Genomic DNA, 13,506 nt, shown 5'->3' with positions numbered 1-13,506 from the left:
AACGGATTCTGTTGGAAAATAAGAGGACTAGAATTGGATTTGGCAAGGACTTCTATATATTAATTTTTTTCGGATTACAACAACACCAATATCTCAAACTTGAGATATATTTAAATAGGAATCCTAACACCTTATCTTAAATAAATAATAATAAAAAAAACTCATAACCCATACAAAGACTTACATCACCCATACAAAGACTTACACCAATAATATCACCCAAACAAAGACTTTGAACCATACTTTGACTTTAAACCAAATTAATTCTTCTTTTCACTATGTCTTTGTTTTATTTTATTATTATCAAAATTAAGTTTATTTTTTTTTTTATTTTAACATGCTCCCTTAAACTTAATTTTTCGTGACTCCAAGTTGAGTTCTCAAATGATTAAAGATATCGTACTTTAGCGGCTTCGTGAAAATGTCTGCAATTTGATCTTGTGTTTTCACGTACTTTAGTATCACCTCTTTTTGCTCAATGCATTCTCGAATGAAATGATATCTCGTATCAATGTGCTTACTCCGGTCATGGAACACTGGATTCTTTGCCAGTGCCAATGCAGACTTATTATCGATAAAAATTTCTGTTGGATCACTTTGAGTCATCTGAAATTCTTCTAGCAATTTTCGAAGCCAAATTGCATGACAGATACATGAGGTTGCAGCAACATATTCAGCTTCACAGGTTGATAGTGTCACAATTGCCTGCTTCTTTGAACTCCAAGTAAATGCAGTATCACCCAAAAAAAATACAAAACCAGTTGTACTTTTTCGGTCATCCTTGTCACCGGCCCAATCACTATCACAATATCCAACTAATTTGAAATCGTCAGTTTTTGAATAAAGTAATCCCAAATTAGTTATACCTTTCACGTAACGGAGAATTCTTTTTGCTGCATTCCAATGTGACACCGTTGGGGCTTCCATGTATCGACTTACTAAGCCGACTGCATAAAGAATATTCGGTCTCGTACACGTCAAATATCTGAGACTTCCGACCAAGCTTCGGAATAATGTCGGGTTGACTCTGTCTCCACCTTCATCTTTTGTCAATTTGATTCCACATTCGACTGGCGTGCTAACAGAATTACAATTTTCCATCTTGAACTTCTTTAAGATCTCCTTTGCAAAACCACTTTGAGAAATAAAAATTATGCCGTCATTCTGCTTCACTTCAATGCCAAGATAATATGACATTAGACCAATGTCAGTCATCTCGAACTCATGAGCCATTGTCTTCTTGAACTCTTCAAACATCTTAGGATTGTTCCCTGTAAAAATGAGATCATCCACATACAAACAAACAAGTAACATATCTCCATTTTTCACCTTTGCATACAGGGCATATTCATGTGGGCATTTGACAAAACCATTTTCTTGAAAATATTTGTCAATGCGACTGTTCCAGGCTCGTGGTGCTTGCTTGAGACCGTAAAGTGCCTTTTTCAATTTTAGCACTTTATTTTCTTGACCTTTTACAACATACCCAGGTGGTTGCTGGATATAAATTTCCTCTTCCAAATATCCGTTGAGAAATGCGGATTTCACGTCCATTTGATGGATTCTCCACCCGTGTTGAGCAGCTACAGAAATTACCAGTCTGATACTCTCCATTCTGGCAACAGGAGCAAAAACTTCATTGTAGTCAATTCCGGGTCGTTGACTGAACCCTTTCGCCACCAATCTTGCTTTATGTCGGACAATTTCACCGTTTGCATCTTTCTTTGTTTTGAACACCCATTTAACTCCAATGGGTTTTTGACCGGCCGGAAGTGATGTCAGCTCCCATGTTTTATTTTTCTCAATCGAATGAATCTCCTCTTCCATGGCTTGTCTCCATTTTTCATCTTTCATTGCTTCTTCTGGATCTGTTGGTTCATCATTAACAAAATGACAATAAAGAGTTAATTCATCATCGAGATTTCTTGTTACATCATAGAGATCTTTAATAGGTATGAATTTTTTAGGCTTTCCAGGCGGATGTTCATCTGAACTGTTTTCATCACTCAAGGACGAACTCGAACTGGATGAGCTTACTGATGTCGAACTGGTTGCTGGTGTTGTGGCTGCGACTGTGGTTGGTTCTTCTTGATCATTGTCTTCATCCATGAAAGGATAAAAACTGTAGCTATTTTCTTTTTCACCGGTCCAGTCCCAAACTGCTTCTTCATCAATAGTGACATCTCTACTAATGACGATTTTCTGTGTCTGAGGATCGAACATTTTGTACCCTTTGGAATGTTCTGAATAACCCACAAACAAATATTTCTTACTTTTATCATCTAGCTTCTTGCGTTCTTCATCAGGTACATGGACATGAGCAACACTGCCAAAAAACACGCAAATGAGAAATACTGGGTTTTATTCCGCTCCATGCTTCTTGTGGAGTTTGATCCCAAACACTGACAGTTGACGATCTGTTCAACAGGTAGACAGCACAGTCCACTGCTTCGGCCCATAACTCCTTCGGTAAATTTTTGCTTTTTAACATGCTCCTCACCATGTTGAGCACCGTTCTGTTCTTTCTTTCTACTACACCATTTTGCTGAGGTGATCTGGGGACTGAAAGGAAATGACGGATTCCATGATCTTCACAAAATTGCTTGAAAGAGATGGACATGTATTCACCGCCTCTGTCTGATCTGAGTGCCTTAATAAAATGACCACTTTCTTTCTCCACTTGGACTTTGAATTTTTTAAATGTCTCAAATACTTCTGTTTTTTCCTTCAAAAAATGCACCCAAGTTTTTCTACTATAATCATCAATGAAAAGTAGAAAATATTTATTTTTACCAAGAGACTGTGGAGTGATCGGTCCACACACGTCTGTGTGAACTAGCTCAAGAGGTGCCTTTGCTCTTGACATGGACTCCTTTGGAAAACTGGTTCTGAATTGTTTTCCAACAAGACATCCTTGACACAGTTGATGAGGCTGATCAATAGGAGGCAATCCATTTACCATCTGCTTCTGTCCCAACTGCTTCAGTCCTCCAAAATTGAGATGTCCGTACCGTAAATGCCAAAGCCAGGGGAGACTTTGCACATAAGCTTTCAAACATTTGGCCACGTCCGTCTGAATGTTAATTGTGAACATTCTATTTCTCGCCATGGGTACTCGTGCAATCAGCTCCTTTTTCTCATTCAACAGGAGTAGTTTTCGGTCCACCATGTGAACTTCATAATTTTTCTCCAATAACTGTCCCAAGCTCAAAATATTGCTTTTCATGCTAGGAACATAATAAACATTATCAATAAACTGCTGAGCGCCATTTTTGAGCCGAATAAGAATTGTTCCTTTGCCTGTAATATGAACCTTGGAGGAATCTCCAAATACAACATTACCGCGAACGGATTCATAGAGCTCCACGAACATCTTCTTGTCACCACACATATGGTTACTTACCGCATTGTCAAGATACCATATATTATTTTCGCGATTTTCTTCACCTTCATAGGTAAGTAACACAGTGCCAGTTACTTCCTCATCTTGAATATTATTGGCAGTCTCCTCTACCTCCTTCGGCGGACTCCAACATTCTACCGCATAGTGACCATACTTGGAGCAATTATAACACTGAATATTGGACTTGTCACGTCCTTCATTCGGCCTCCAGTTTCCTCTTCCTTGACCGCGTCCTCGGCCTCTTCCTCTACCTCTAATGAATTGAGTGCTTCTGTCATTGTTGTTGTTGCCGTTTTCATTTCTGCCTTGACTTCTGCCACGTCCTCGTCCTCTACCATTTCCTCCTCGACCTCTTCCGCGTCCTCTGCCGGAATGACTACTTTCGCCATTTTTAAACACAGTCTTCGTTGCTAAGACTTGTTCTGCGGAATCTTCTTTTCGTTTCTCAAACCGCTCCTCGCGTGCTTGTAGTGACCCTACAACTTCGTCAACTGACATTTCACTGATGTCTCTAGACTCCTCCATAGCCACCACTACGTAATCAAATTTTGCTAGTAGTGATCGCAGAATTTTTTCAACAATTCTGGACTCTTCAATTTTTTCTCCATACTGCCGCATCTGATTTACGACAGATTTTACTCGGGATGAGTAATCACTAATGGCCTCCGTCTCTTTCATCCTCATCATCTCAAATTCTCCTCTCAACATCTGTAAACGAACTTTTTTCACTTTTTCCTCCCCTTGAAGAGAAACTCGTAGAATTTCCCATGCTTGTTTGGCGGTGGTAGCCTCGGCTACTTTCTCGAACATTAATTCATCCAAACCTTGATGGATGAGTGTAAGCGCCTTTTGATCGCTTTTGCGATTTTTCTGCAGAGTATCTTTTTCTGCCTGTGTCAACGCTGCCTCGTTGGCTGGGACTGCGTAGCCTTTTTCGACAATATCCCAGACATCTTGACATCCGAGTAATGCCTTCATTCGAATACACCAACTTGAATAATTGGTTTTGGTGAGCTGAGGGTATTGATAAGGAAGTTTGAGACCGTCTGACATTTTTTATAGGGTCTGTTTGGCGGAAGACTGACTCTCGTAATATGGCTCTGATACCACTTTGTTGGAAAATAAGGGGACTAGAATTGGATTTGGCAAGGACTTCTATATATTAATTTTTTTCGGATTACAACAACACCAACATCTCAAACTTGAGATATATTTAAATAGGAATCCTAACACCTTATCTTAAATAAATAATAATAAAAAAAACTCGTAACCCATACAAAGACTTACATCACCCATACAAAGACTTACACCAATAATATCACCCAAACAAAGACTTTGAACCATACTTTGACTTTAAACCAAATTAATTCTTCTTTTCACTATGTCTTTGTTTTATTTTATTATTATCAAAATTAAGTTTATTTTTTTTTTATTTTAACAGATTCTAACATTAAAATCATAACATTATCAAAATTTACAACAAGATTGCCAGAATAACAACATTAAAATCATAACATTATCAAAATTTACAACAAGAATGCCACAATAAACTCCTAACAAATTATTTCAAAGTCAACGTGACGAATCTGGACGGAAATTTCTCGCTCTACAGGAAGTCCAGACCTTTTGGGATGGACGTGTCCCATGATGCACACCAAGATTGGCACAATCTCTCCTAACCAATCATTTCAAAGTGAATGTGCCAATCATGAGGGAAATTTCTCCCTATACAGGAAGGAAAATCATCTCCCCTGCAGCCCAATACGACGCCTTCCAGAAAGGGATGTTATGTAATCAACCACCTTCAGGAAAAATTAATCGTGTTAGGCAGGGAAAAAGACGATTTTGGCTTCACGAAATGAGGATTAGCGAAACATGCGAATGTAAATGTGCAGGGAAAAGGATGATTTTACTTCGCGAATTGATGTTTTCGCGACGTTTGTGAGGTTTGAAACGTGACGATCTACGTCGCATATCGATGCTTTCACGAGGTCTGTGAGTGAAATCATGAACTTTTCTACTCGCAGACTTCGCGAACTAATCGATTCGTGAAGTAGATCCACACGTTTCAGGCTCTTTCTCTTCGCAGATCGTCGCGAAATCATCGACTACACGAAGTGATTTCATGGAAAAACGCAGAAGAAACAGCAGATACTTACATTTTTCGCGTCTTTCACCCTTAAAAGCGACAATAACAATATGATAAACTGGGAAAACGATGGAAATAACGTAGAATAACCATTTCTTTGATGGTAACAAAAAGAAAGAAACCAATTAACGAGCAGGAACAGGAAGATGAAGAACCATGGCTTCGTTTTCCAGGATTAGGAAGTTGTAGAATCAAGAGATGAAGAGAGGAAAAAAAGAAATACATTTTGATTTGGAGAAATAGTGCAGATTTCGTGCAATTTAAAGGAAGATAGGAAGATCAAAAGTCTTTGAATCATTAATGGAGGAGCCAACAGCCGTTTCGCGCACCCAAGGAGAAGAGGGGAGAGAACGTTCGCGTAAGGGGGAAGTGGGAAGGTTAGGGGTATTATGGAAAAATCACACAAAATCAGTCTAGATATGTAGTAGGTTGAGTAAATGAATTAAATATGTAAATGGACCTCCCATTTGAGCTAGTTTTGTAATTTACCCATTAAGATATAATATTAGAAATAATACAAATTAGTTATAATTGAATTCATTTTAATATTTTTTTAACCAAAACAACCAAAATCGAAAAGTTTGAGAAGTAGATACCAATTTCATTCCATAAACAGCTAACAACAGAAATATTTTGTCATGTAGCTTCCAAATTTATAAGGAATACCCAATTTCAAAGGAATAGAATAATTAGCAAAAATTCCTCTTGTAATTATCATAATTAAAAGGGGATTATTCGCATTAACGAAAGGTTACTTACTATGTTGTAATTTAATTAAATATTAATTGGGTTGTCCGAAAATATATACATCAGTCCAAAATCAGTTATCCTATTTTTAAACATTAGGCCCCAAATCCAAATCCAAAAACAAAACGACACAAACTTCTTGGTCCACATTCCAAAACTTTCTTCGGAAAATTACACAGAAATTCATCTTTGAAAAACTATTTACAACTAGGGCTGCACAAAACTAATCGGAAAACCGAAAAACCGATTTCCGAAATCGAAACCAAACCGAAAAATAGGTTAACCGTAACCGATGGACTAGTGTACGGTTTTTATTTTAAAAACCGATGGTTAACCGAAATCGAAAAATAAACCGATTATGTATTAATACACATAAAACTAGTATAAATATATATAGAAATTTAATTATCAATCTATAAATCTACATATTTGTATTTAATATTTAAGTTAAAAATATCAAAATAACTTAAAACTTATTTGTTTTGGCAATTTTGTTAATTAAATTTGAAGTTACATATTTTTATTTAATATTTAAATAATTATATACTTATTTTAAAGTGAATAATTATAAATGTAAAGTGATATTTGCTACGAAAAGTCACTAATGGTTAACCGACCGAAATATAGGGTAACCGACCGAAGTTTATATTAACCGAAATATAGTTAACCGAATTAAATGGACTGGTTAATGGTTTTTGTTAATGGACTGGTTAACCGACCATGTGCACCCCTATTTACAACTATGTCAAATTATAATTTTGGATTATGTCAAACTAGTAAAATCAGTACTTTTAATATACTTTAAGGATTGTAATTTATAAATTAGAAGTCTAAAATATATTTTCTAGGGTTTATGATTTATGAATTGGAGTCTAGGACTTTTAAATTATAGTGTAAAATCATAATATATAGAGAATAATGATATATTAAGAATTAAGTTTGGTGATATGACTTAGTTGTAATTTTATATTTAATTATGATATTCATGTATTATTTGACCCAACTTTCTTTCTCTAATCCTCACTCACATTTCAAAAATAATTAAGGAATAATGTGCAAAAAATACTCCTAATATTTATAATCAGGAGTAATTTTATCTTTAACATCTAAAATAATATAATTTTATACCTAATGTAGGTAATCAAGAGCCATTTTACTCATAACATTATCAAGTTGGGTCAATTTAAGAAATAATTAATCAAACTGTTTTTTCGGTCATGAATCTTGTCATCTACACATGAGTCATTTTATAGCTCATTAGTAACAGATCATAAACACATGAGTAGATGTGAAAAAATTAAAATTAAAAATAAAAAAGTATACTGTCTATTGTATGAGTTTGATAAAAACAATTTCAAAATATTTCGCGAAATTTATAAATATTAATCTGAAATTCTATTATTAAATCAGAGAAAATATGAAATAATTTTTTTTAAACGAACTGATATACAATTGACACAACTTGCCAGCATTAAAAGTAAAATTGTTCTTGACTGCCAACGTTAGAGATACAATTATCCAATTTTAGACGTTAAGGATAAAATTGTTTCTGACTGTAAATATTAAAGTATTTCTGCACTCCTAATAATTAATTATCAAATATATACTTTCTATATTCTTTTATCTAGTTTTTTTTAACTAATCCCAAATTAAAAGGATTATTCATAGCTTTTGAGGTTTCCTCATCTTAGCCGCTAAAAATTTCTCGTATTGTTATCCAGGTTTTGGAGTTCTCTTCTTATTTTTAGTCATAACTTTACTTCGGTTTTTTTATTTAATAATTTTTTTGATTGATATATTATGGTAGATTTATTAGTTTCTTTTTTATTTGTAGTCTTTTTGCGTTCTTTCTCTTTTTACGAGTGGTAGTAGTATGTTCTCTTATATGAATGACTGTCATCTATCTCTCAATATGAGTGTTATCATATTTTTCCTTAATGGAAAACCGAAAATGTTTGTTTATCATCACATAAATTTGGCTAATTGAAACATTATGAAGTTATTTTTGGAGAAAAAGACTATGAAATCAATTCTGAATGAAGTGTATTTCTCGTCGTTGTGCCAAAAATAATTTCAAACAATGTCTGGTATTGCTCTATTATGATGTATGATACTTCTAATTTACTTGTTGATTGTAATTTTTTAATACAACTATCTGAAGAGTAAATACCATCAAACAAACTATAATTAATTTTTTTTTTTGGTAAATTAAAGTTTAGATAGAGGTAGAAACTATAATTAAAGTCATTCTTTTACAATTTGAATTAATTAATAATTACACCTTCACAACAATAAAAGTATATCCTTTAATTTAACACACACAAAAACAAAACAAAAACGGTGTCGTATTCAAACATGTGTCATCTTGTTTTTGTGACTACAAAGCAATAAAATCCCATATTCGGAAATTTTTTAGTTATTGGCTTCACCTTGATCCGACCGAATTTGAATTCTATACGTTTTCGCGTTTTGTCTTCACTACTCTTTCACTCTTTACTTCCTTTCTCCGCTCTTCTCTTCTATATCTTCTCGAACCCTCGAACATTGGTACGCTCTAGATCCAACGCATTTTCAAAATTCCTCTGCTTCTTCACCTCAAACTTCATCCACATTTCCCCCAATTTTATCTGCTGCTCTTCATTTCAACTGTAAGTTCCTCTTCAATTGGATTCTTTATTTTAGAGCGCTGTCGTTTTTGGTATCGGAGTAGCTGCTGCTGTTCTTATTTTGCTGTTCTTAATGTGGTTGGAAAAGTTAGGTTGAGCTTTTTTAATTGTGAAGTCTGGCTTTTTAAAATTTTTGTTTTATGTTTTGTTGTTTAGTTTGGGTTTTTATTATGTTGGGTTATTGTTCTTTTGTTTTGTTTTTTGTTCTGTTCTTGAGTTTAGGGACTCTGGAATGTGAAATTGATTTTTTCTACTGGAAAGGTACCTGAAATCACTCTAATCCTAACAAATTTGCATAATGGGGAAGGAATTGTTAGAGATAATATTAAAAGCTATTTTTCAGTTTAAGTTTTTGAGGTAATTGATTGGTTGATATGATATTAGAATCTCTTACACCAAGTAATCCGGATTTAAATCCGGATAATTCTATATGTTAATAGAATTCTATTTTCAGCTTAAACTTTTAGGTCAATTGATTCTTTGACATGAAATTAGAATCTCTTAGAACAAGTGAGTGGGGTTTAAGTCCGGACAATTATATATGTTAATAGAATTTCAACATATTGTAAGATGAACTCGTGTTGTACAAGCTTTAAGTTCAAGGAGCATTCACATGCATAGCGTGTCAAATATAATAATAGAAGCTATTCTTGGACCTTACCTATAGCTTTAAGTTTTTGGGTCAAATGGTTCCTTGGTATTAGAGGGTTTTATTCCAGTAGTCAAGTAGTCGAGGGAGGGCGAGCCTTGGCACAACGGTAAACCTTGTTGTCGTGTGACCGAGAGGTCACGGGTTCGAGTATTAGGAGCAGCCTCTTGCCAAAAAATTGACAGGGGACGGCTTGCCACCAATACACCCTTGTGGTGGGATCCCTCCCCGGACCCTTGCTTAGCGGGGACGCGTAGTGCACCGGGCTGCCCTTTTTAGTCAAGCAGTTGATGGTTTAAATATTGATAACACCATTTGCTAATGAAATTTCAATATATGTTAAGATGTGTTTGTTGTGTTGTGCACGTTTCGTGCCTAAGGAGCATTTATGTTAAGATGTCTGTGTTGTGTTGTGCACACTTCGTGCCTAAGGAGCATTTATGTTAAGATGTCTGTGTTGTGTTGTGCACACTTCGTGCCTAAGGAGCATTCACGTGCGTAGGCATGTCAGAGATAATAATAACAAGTATTTGAAGCTCAAAATATGTTACAGAATTAAGAATCAAGATTTCAATTTGTTTGTTTTTTCTAAGTTTTCTTCTTCTTCTGCCTATGATGTTTTAGAATGCTTATCTATTGTCATTTATTGTCTAATTTTTACAGCACATGTACTTTGAATGAGTTATGGGGTCCGAGTCATGGCTCAGTAGTTTATGGTCGCATTCAAGGAAGAACATTCCAAGAAAGGCTACACTAGAGAACTATGACAAGGCAGCAATTGGTGTTTTGGCATTTGAAGTTTCATCTTTGATGTCTAAAGTTGCTAATTTATGGCATTTTTTGAGAGACAAGGATATAAATAAGTTGAGAGAAGACATTGCAAACTCAATTGGGATTCAAAAACTTGTATCTGAGGATGCTGATTATGTGATGGATCTTGTACTAAATGAGATCATGTTGAACTTCCGAAGTTTAGCAAGATCGGTGGGTCGATTGGGGAAGAAGTGTGTCGATCCTTTGTTTTCTCGTTTCGAACATTTCATTAATGACCCAGTTGGAAACAATGTTGAGTGGCTTGGATGGGATTATAGGTTGAAGAAGATGGAAAGGAAAGTTAAGAAATTGGAGAGATTCGTTGCTGTCACGATGCAATTGTCTCACGAGAACGAGGTTCTTGACGAGCTTGAGCAAACTCTTAGGAGAATGCAGGCCAATCCTGATCTCAGACGAGGGAAATTGCTCGAGTTTCAGCAGAAAGTGGAGTGGCAACGTCAAGAAGTGAGATATCTACGTGAGATGTCTCCGTGGAATAGAACTCATGATTATGTTGTTCGACTTCTTGCAAGATCGCTCTTAACGATACTTAACAGGATCGTGCGTGTATTTGAGGTTAGCAAACTGTCATCTGTGGAGGGAAATTTTGATCTTGAGCATATCCCTCCGGCTTGTCTTCCACGGAGCCGCTCCTTTTATGCTGTCATGCAATCGTCAATTCATCCTTCAGAGAACATTTTTTGTGGAATCTCTTCAGCACCTCCTCGGATATGTGATCCGAAGTCTAGAGTAACTGGTAGGAAGCACAAAACGAACAAGCAGCGAGAATTCGAACATCATCGATCATCGGACGTAGGGGTAGAGCATCATCACTTGAGAACCAACAGTTTCGCTCATTTCGTATATTTCAATGAGTGCATGATGAGTGAAACCGAGGCTTTCCGTGCAAATCCAGCCCTCTGTGGTTCTGTGAAATGCACTGATAATCACAAAATGGAACATTCAAACATGAGATCTTCTGTTTGCAGCCATAGAATATACTCTAAATTAGCCCTCTGCAGGCCGAAGCACGGATTGCTTGATGCTCCGTCTTCTACTCTCGGTCACGCTGCTTTAGCTCTTCGCTACGGGAATGTGATTGTATTTATCGAGAACCTTGCTTGTGCCCCTCACATGATTGATTCCGAAACAAAAGACGAACTCTACAATATGTTACCGACAACTATAAGATCCGCTCTAAGAACTCGGCTCAACGGTCTATCACCGCCTGATCATGTTTCCTCTGCAGCTGAGGCGGTTGCAGGGATATTAGAGTGGCTGTCTCCTCTTGCTCATAATACCATAAGATGGCACTCTGAGCGGAGTTTCGAGAGAGAGCATGATGTTTCTGGCTCGAATGTGCTTCTTGTGCAAACTCTACATTATGCAAATCAAGCTAAAACTGAGGCTGGAATTACAGAACTCCTTGTAGGTCTCAGCTACCTCTGCAGAATCAATGGAGACCCTAGTAAAGGAGGCCTGTCGAAGCCTTCTCAGTTCCGAGTTGGTTATGGTTCAACGCCGAAAAGGTTTGTGAAAATGGTGTAAAGTAGAATGTAAAGATCGTTAGATGCATCTTCGAACACAATCTACTTGTAATGGAATAGAAATGTCATAAATCTTAAATTCTTAACAAGAAAGACATCATCGTTTAACCGTAGTTCATTCACGATCTCTTAACACGAATTAATGGGAATTGAATTCTCAATTCTGATAAATGCCTGAAAGTTCAAATTCTTTTTTTCATACTTTTCTTATCTTTATATGTTAAAAATTCATAATATAGAGCATGGTGTTTCCAAGAACTCTCAATTTTATTTGTACCCCAAATTTTTGTTTTGTAAGGACTAAGATTGAGAATGTGATAATAGTATTGCGATGCACGGGATATGAAATTTTTATATAATTTAGATAAATAAATAAATTGACATATTTACTTTTAAGTAATTTTATATCATCCTATGAAATTTTTTTATATTATGTATATTTGAAATTAATATATATTTTTTTATTGATAATTCAAATTAAATTAAATTAATTTTCAAAATATTTGATTAATTTTTTTTATAGAATTTTAATTAAAGGTGAATGATTTATTTATTTTTACAAAATTCAATGATTTGTACTTTTTAATAATTTTAATACATTTTTATATTTTTATATAACTGGAATTCTGTGAAACAATGATAATAAAATAGGAGATTAACTAAAAAAAAATATATATACTTCATTAAAAAAACTAAAAAATATATTAAAATATAATGAAAAACCAAAAATTGAATTAAACTACAATTAAAATTAAATATTATATCTAGGATACAAAAGAATTACAATCTATATTAAACAAAAATTGAATTAAACTACAATTAAAATTAAATATTATATCTACGATACAAAAGAATTACAATCTATGTTAAAATGGAAGCAACATCAATATATTATGCTATAAACTATTACAATCAATACTTTTCTAATGTTGCACATGAAGAAACTTTATCAATTCAATATGTTACATATAAAAAAAATAAAATTCAGAAGAATTAGTCACAAATTCGTCTTGATGATAAACATTTTGCTTGATGGAATTTCACGATAACCAAGTATTTGAGTTTAATTATTCATTATGCTACAATAACCTAATGTATCCAATTGAATCAGCTTAAAGTGATGATTTGTCCTATTTTCATCTCGTAATATCTCATCAAAACATTCAATCAATTTGTTTTTCATTGTATAGAATATCAATCACGCTCGCATTGTCACGTCCGTGTCCAAATTTCTAGAATTTATACCTTGATAATAATATATATGATAATTATTAGGTGTGTGATTTTTATTTGGTGGTGTAGAAAAAGTTTGGAGTTAATTTGATGGTTTTTATGTGTAAATTAAAAGTTTAGAGTAATTTTTAAAAGATTATATAAAGATGGAGGATCAAACTGGATATTCGCCAATATGGACACACGAAGAGGTGGGGGAGAGATATGATCATTATTTGTTTCTTTTTTTCTTTTTCGTTTTCTTCCTTTCCTTTTTCTTCTGCATCATTATCGTTTTCGATCGTTTCTCCACCGTTTCT

General features: G+C 34.7%; 1 protein-coding gene across 1 annotated transcript; it reads left to right on the top strand.

The window, feature by feature from the left end:
- The first annotated feature begins 8,733 nt into the window (after positions 1-8,733).
- LOC136210040 (protein PSK SIMULATOR 1-like) lies at positions 8,734-12,251 on the top strand. Its single transcript, XM_066001715.1, has 2 exons — positions 8,734-8,947; positions 10,278-12,251. The coding sequence occupies exon 2, from the start codon at positions 10,299-10,301 to the stop codon at positions 11,973-11,975; it is 1,677 nt and encodes a 558-aa protein (XP_065857787.1). The 5' UTR covers positions 8,734-8,947; positions 10,278-10,298; the 3' UTR covers positions 11,976-12,251.
- The last annotated feature ends 1,255 nt before the right edge of the window (positions 12,252-13,506 follow it).

The sequence above is a fragment of the Euphorbia lathyris genome, chromosome 10 (genome assembly GCF_963576675.1).
Source record: "Euphorbia lathyris chromosome 10, ddEupLath1.1, whole genome shotgun sequence".
NCBI lineage: Eukaryota > Viridiplantae > Streptophyta > Magnoliopsida > Malpighiales > Euphorbiaceae > Euphorbia > Euphorbia lathyris.
Note: the sequence above shows the minus strand (reverse complement) of the source record. Positions and strands in the feature narration are given on the sequence as shown.

What these genes read in the sequence shown, in the direction of transcription:
- LOC136210040 (XM_066001715.1), top strand. Translation starts at nt 10,299, where the DNA reads ATGGGGTCCGAGTCATGGCTCAGTAGTTTATGGTCGCATTCAAGGAAG.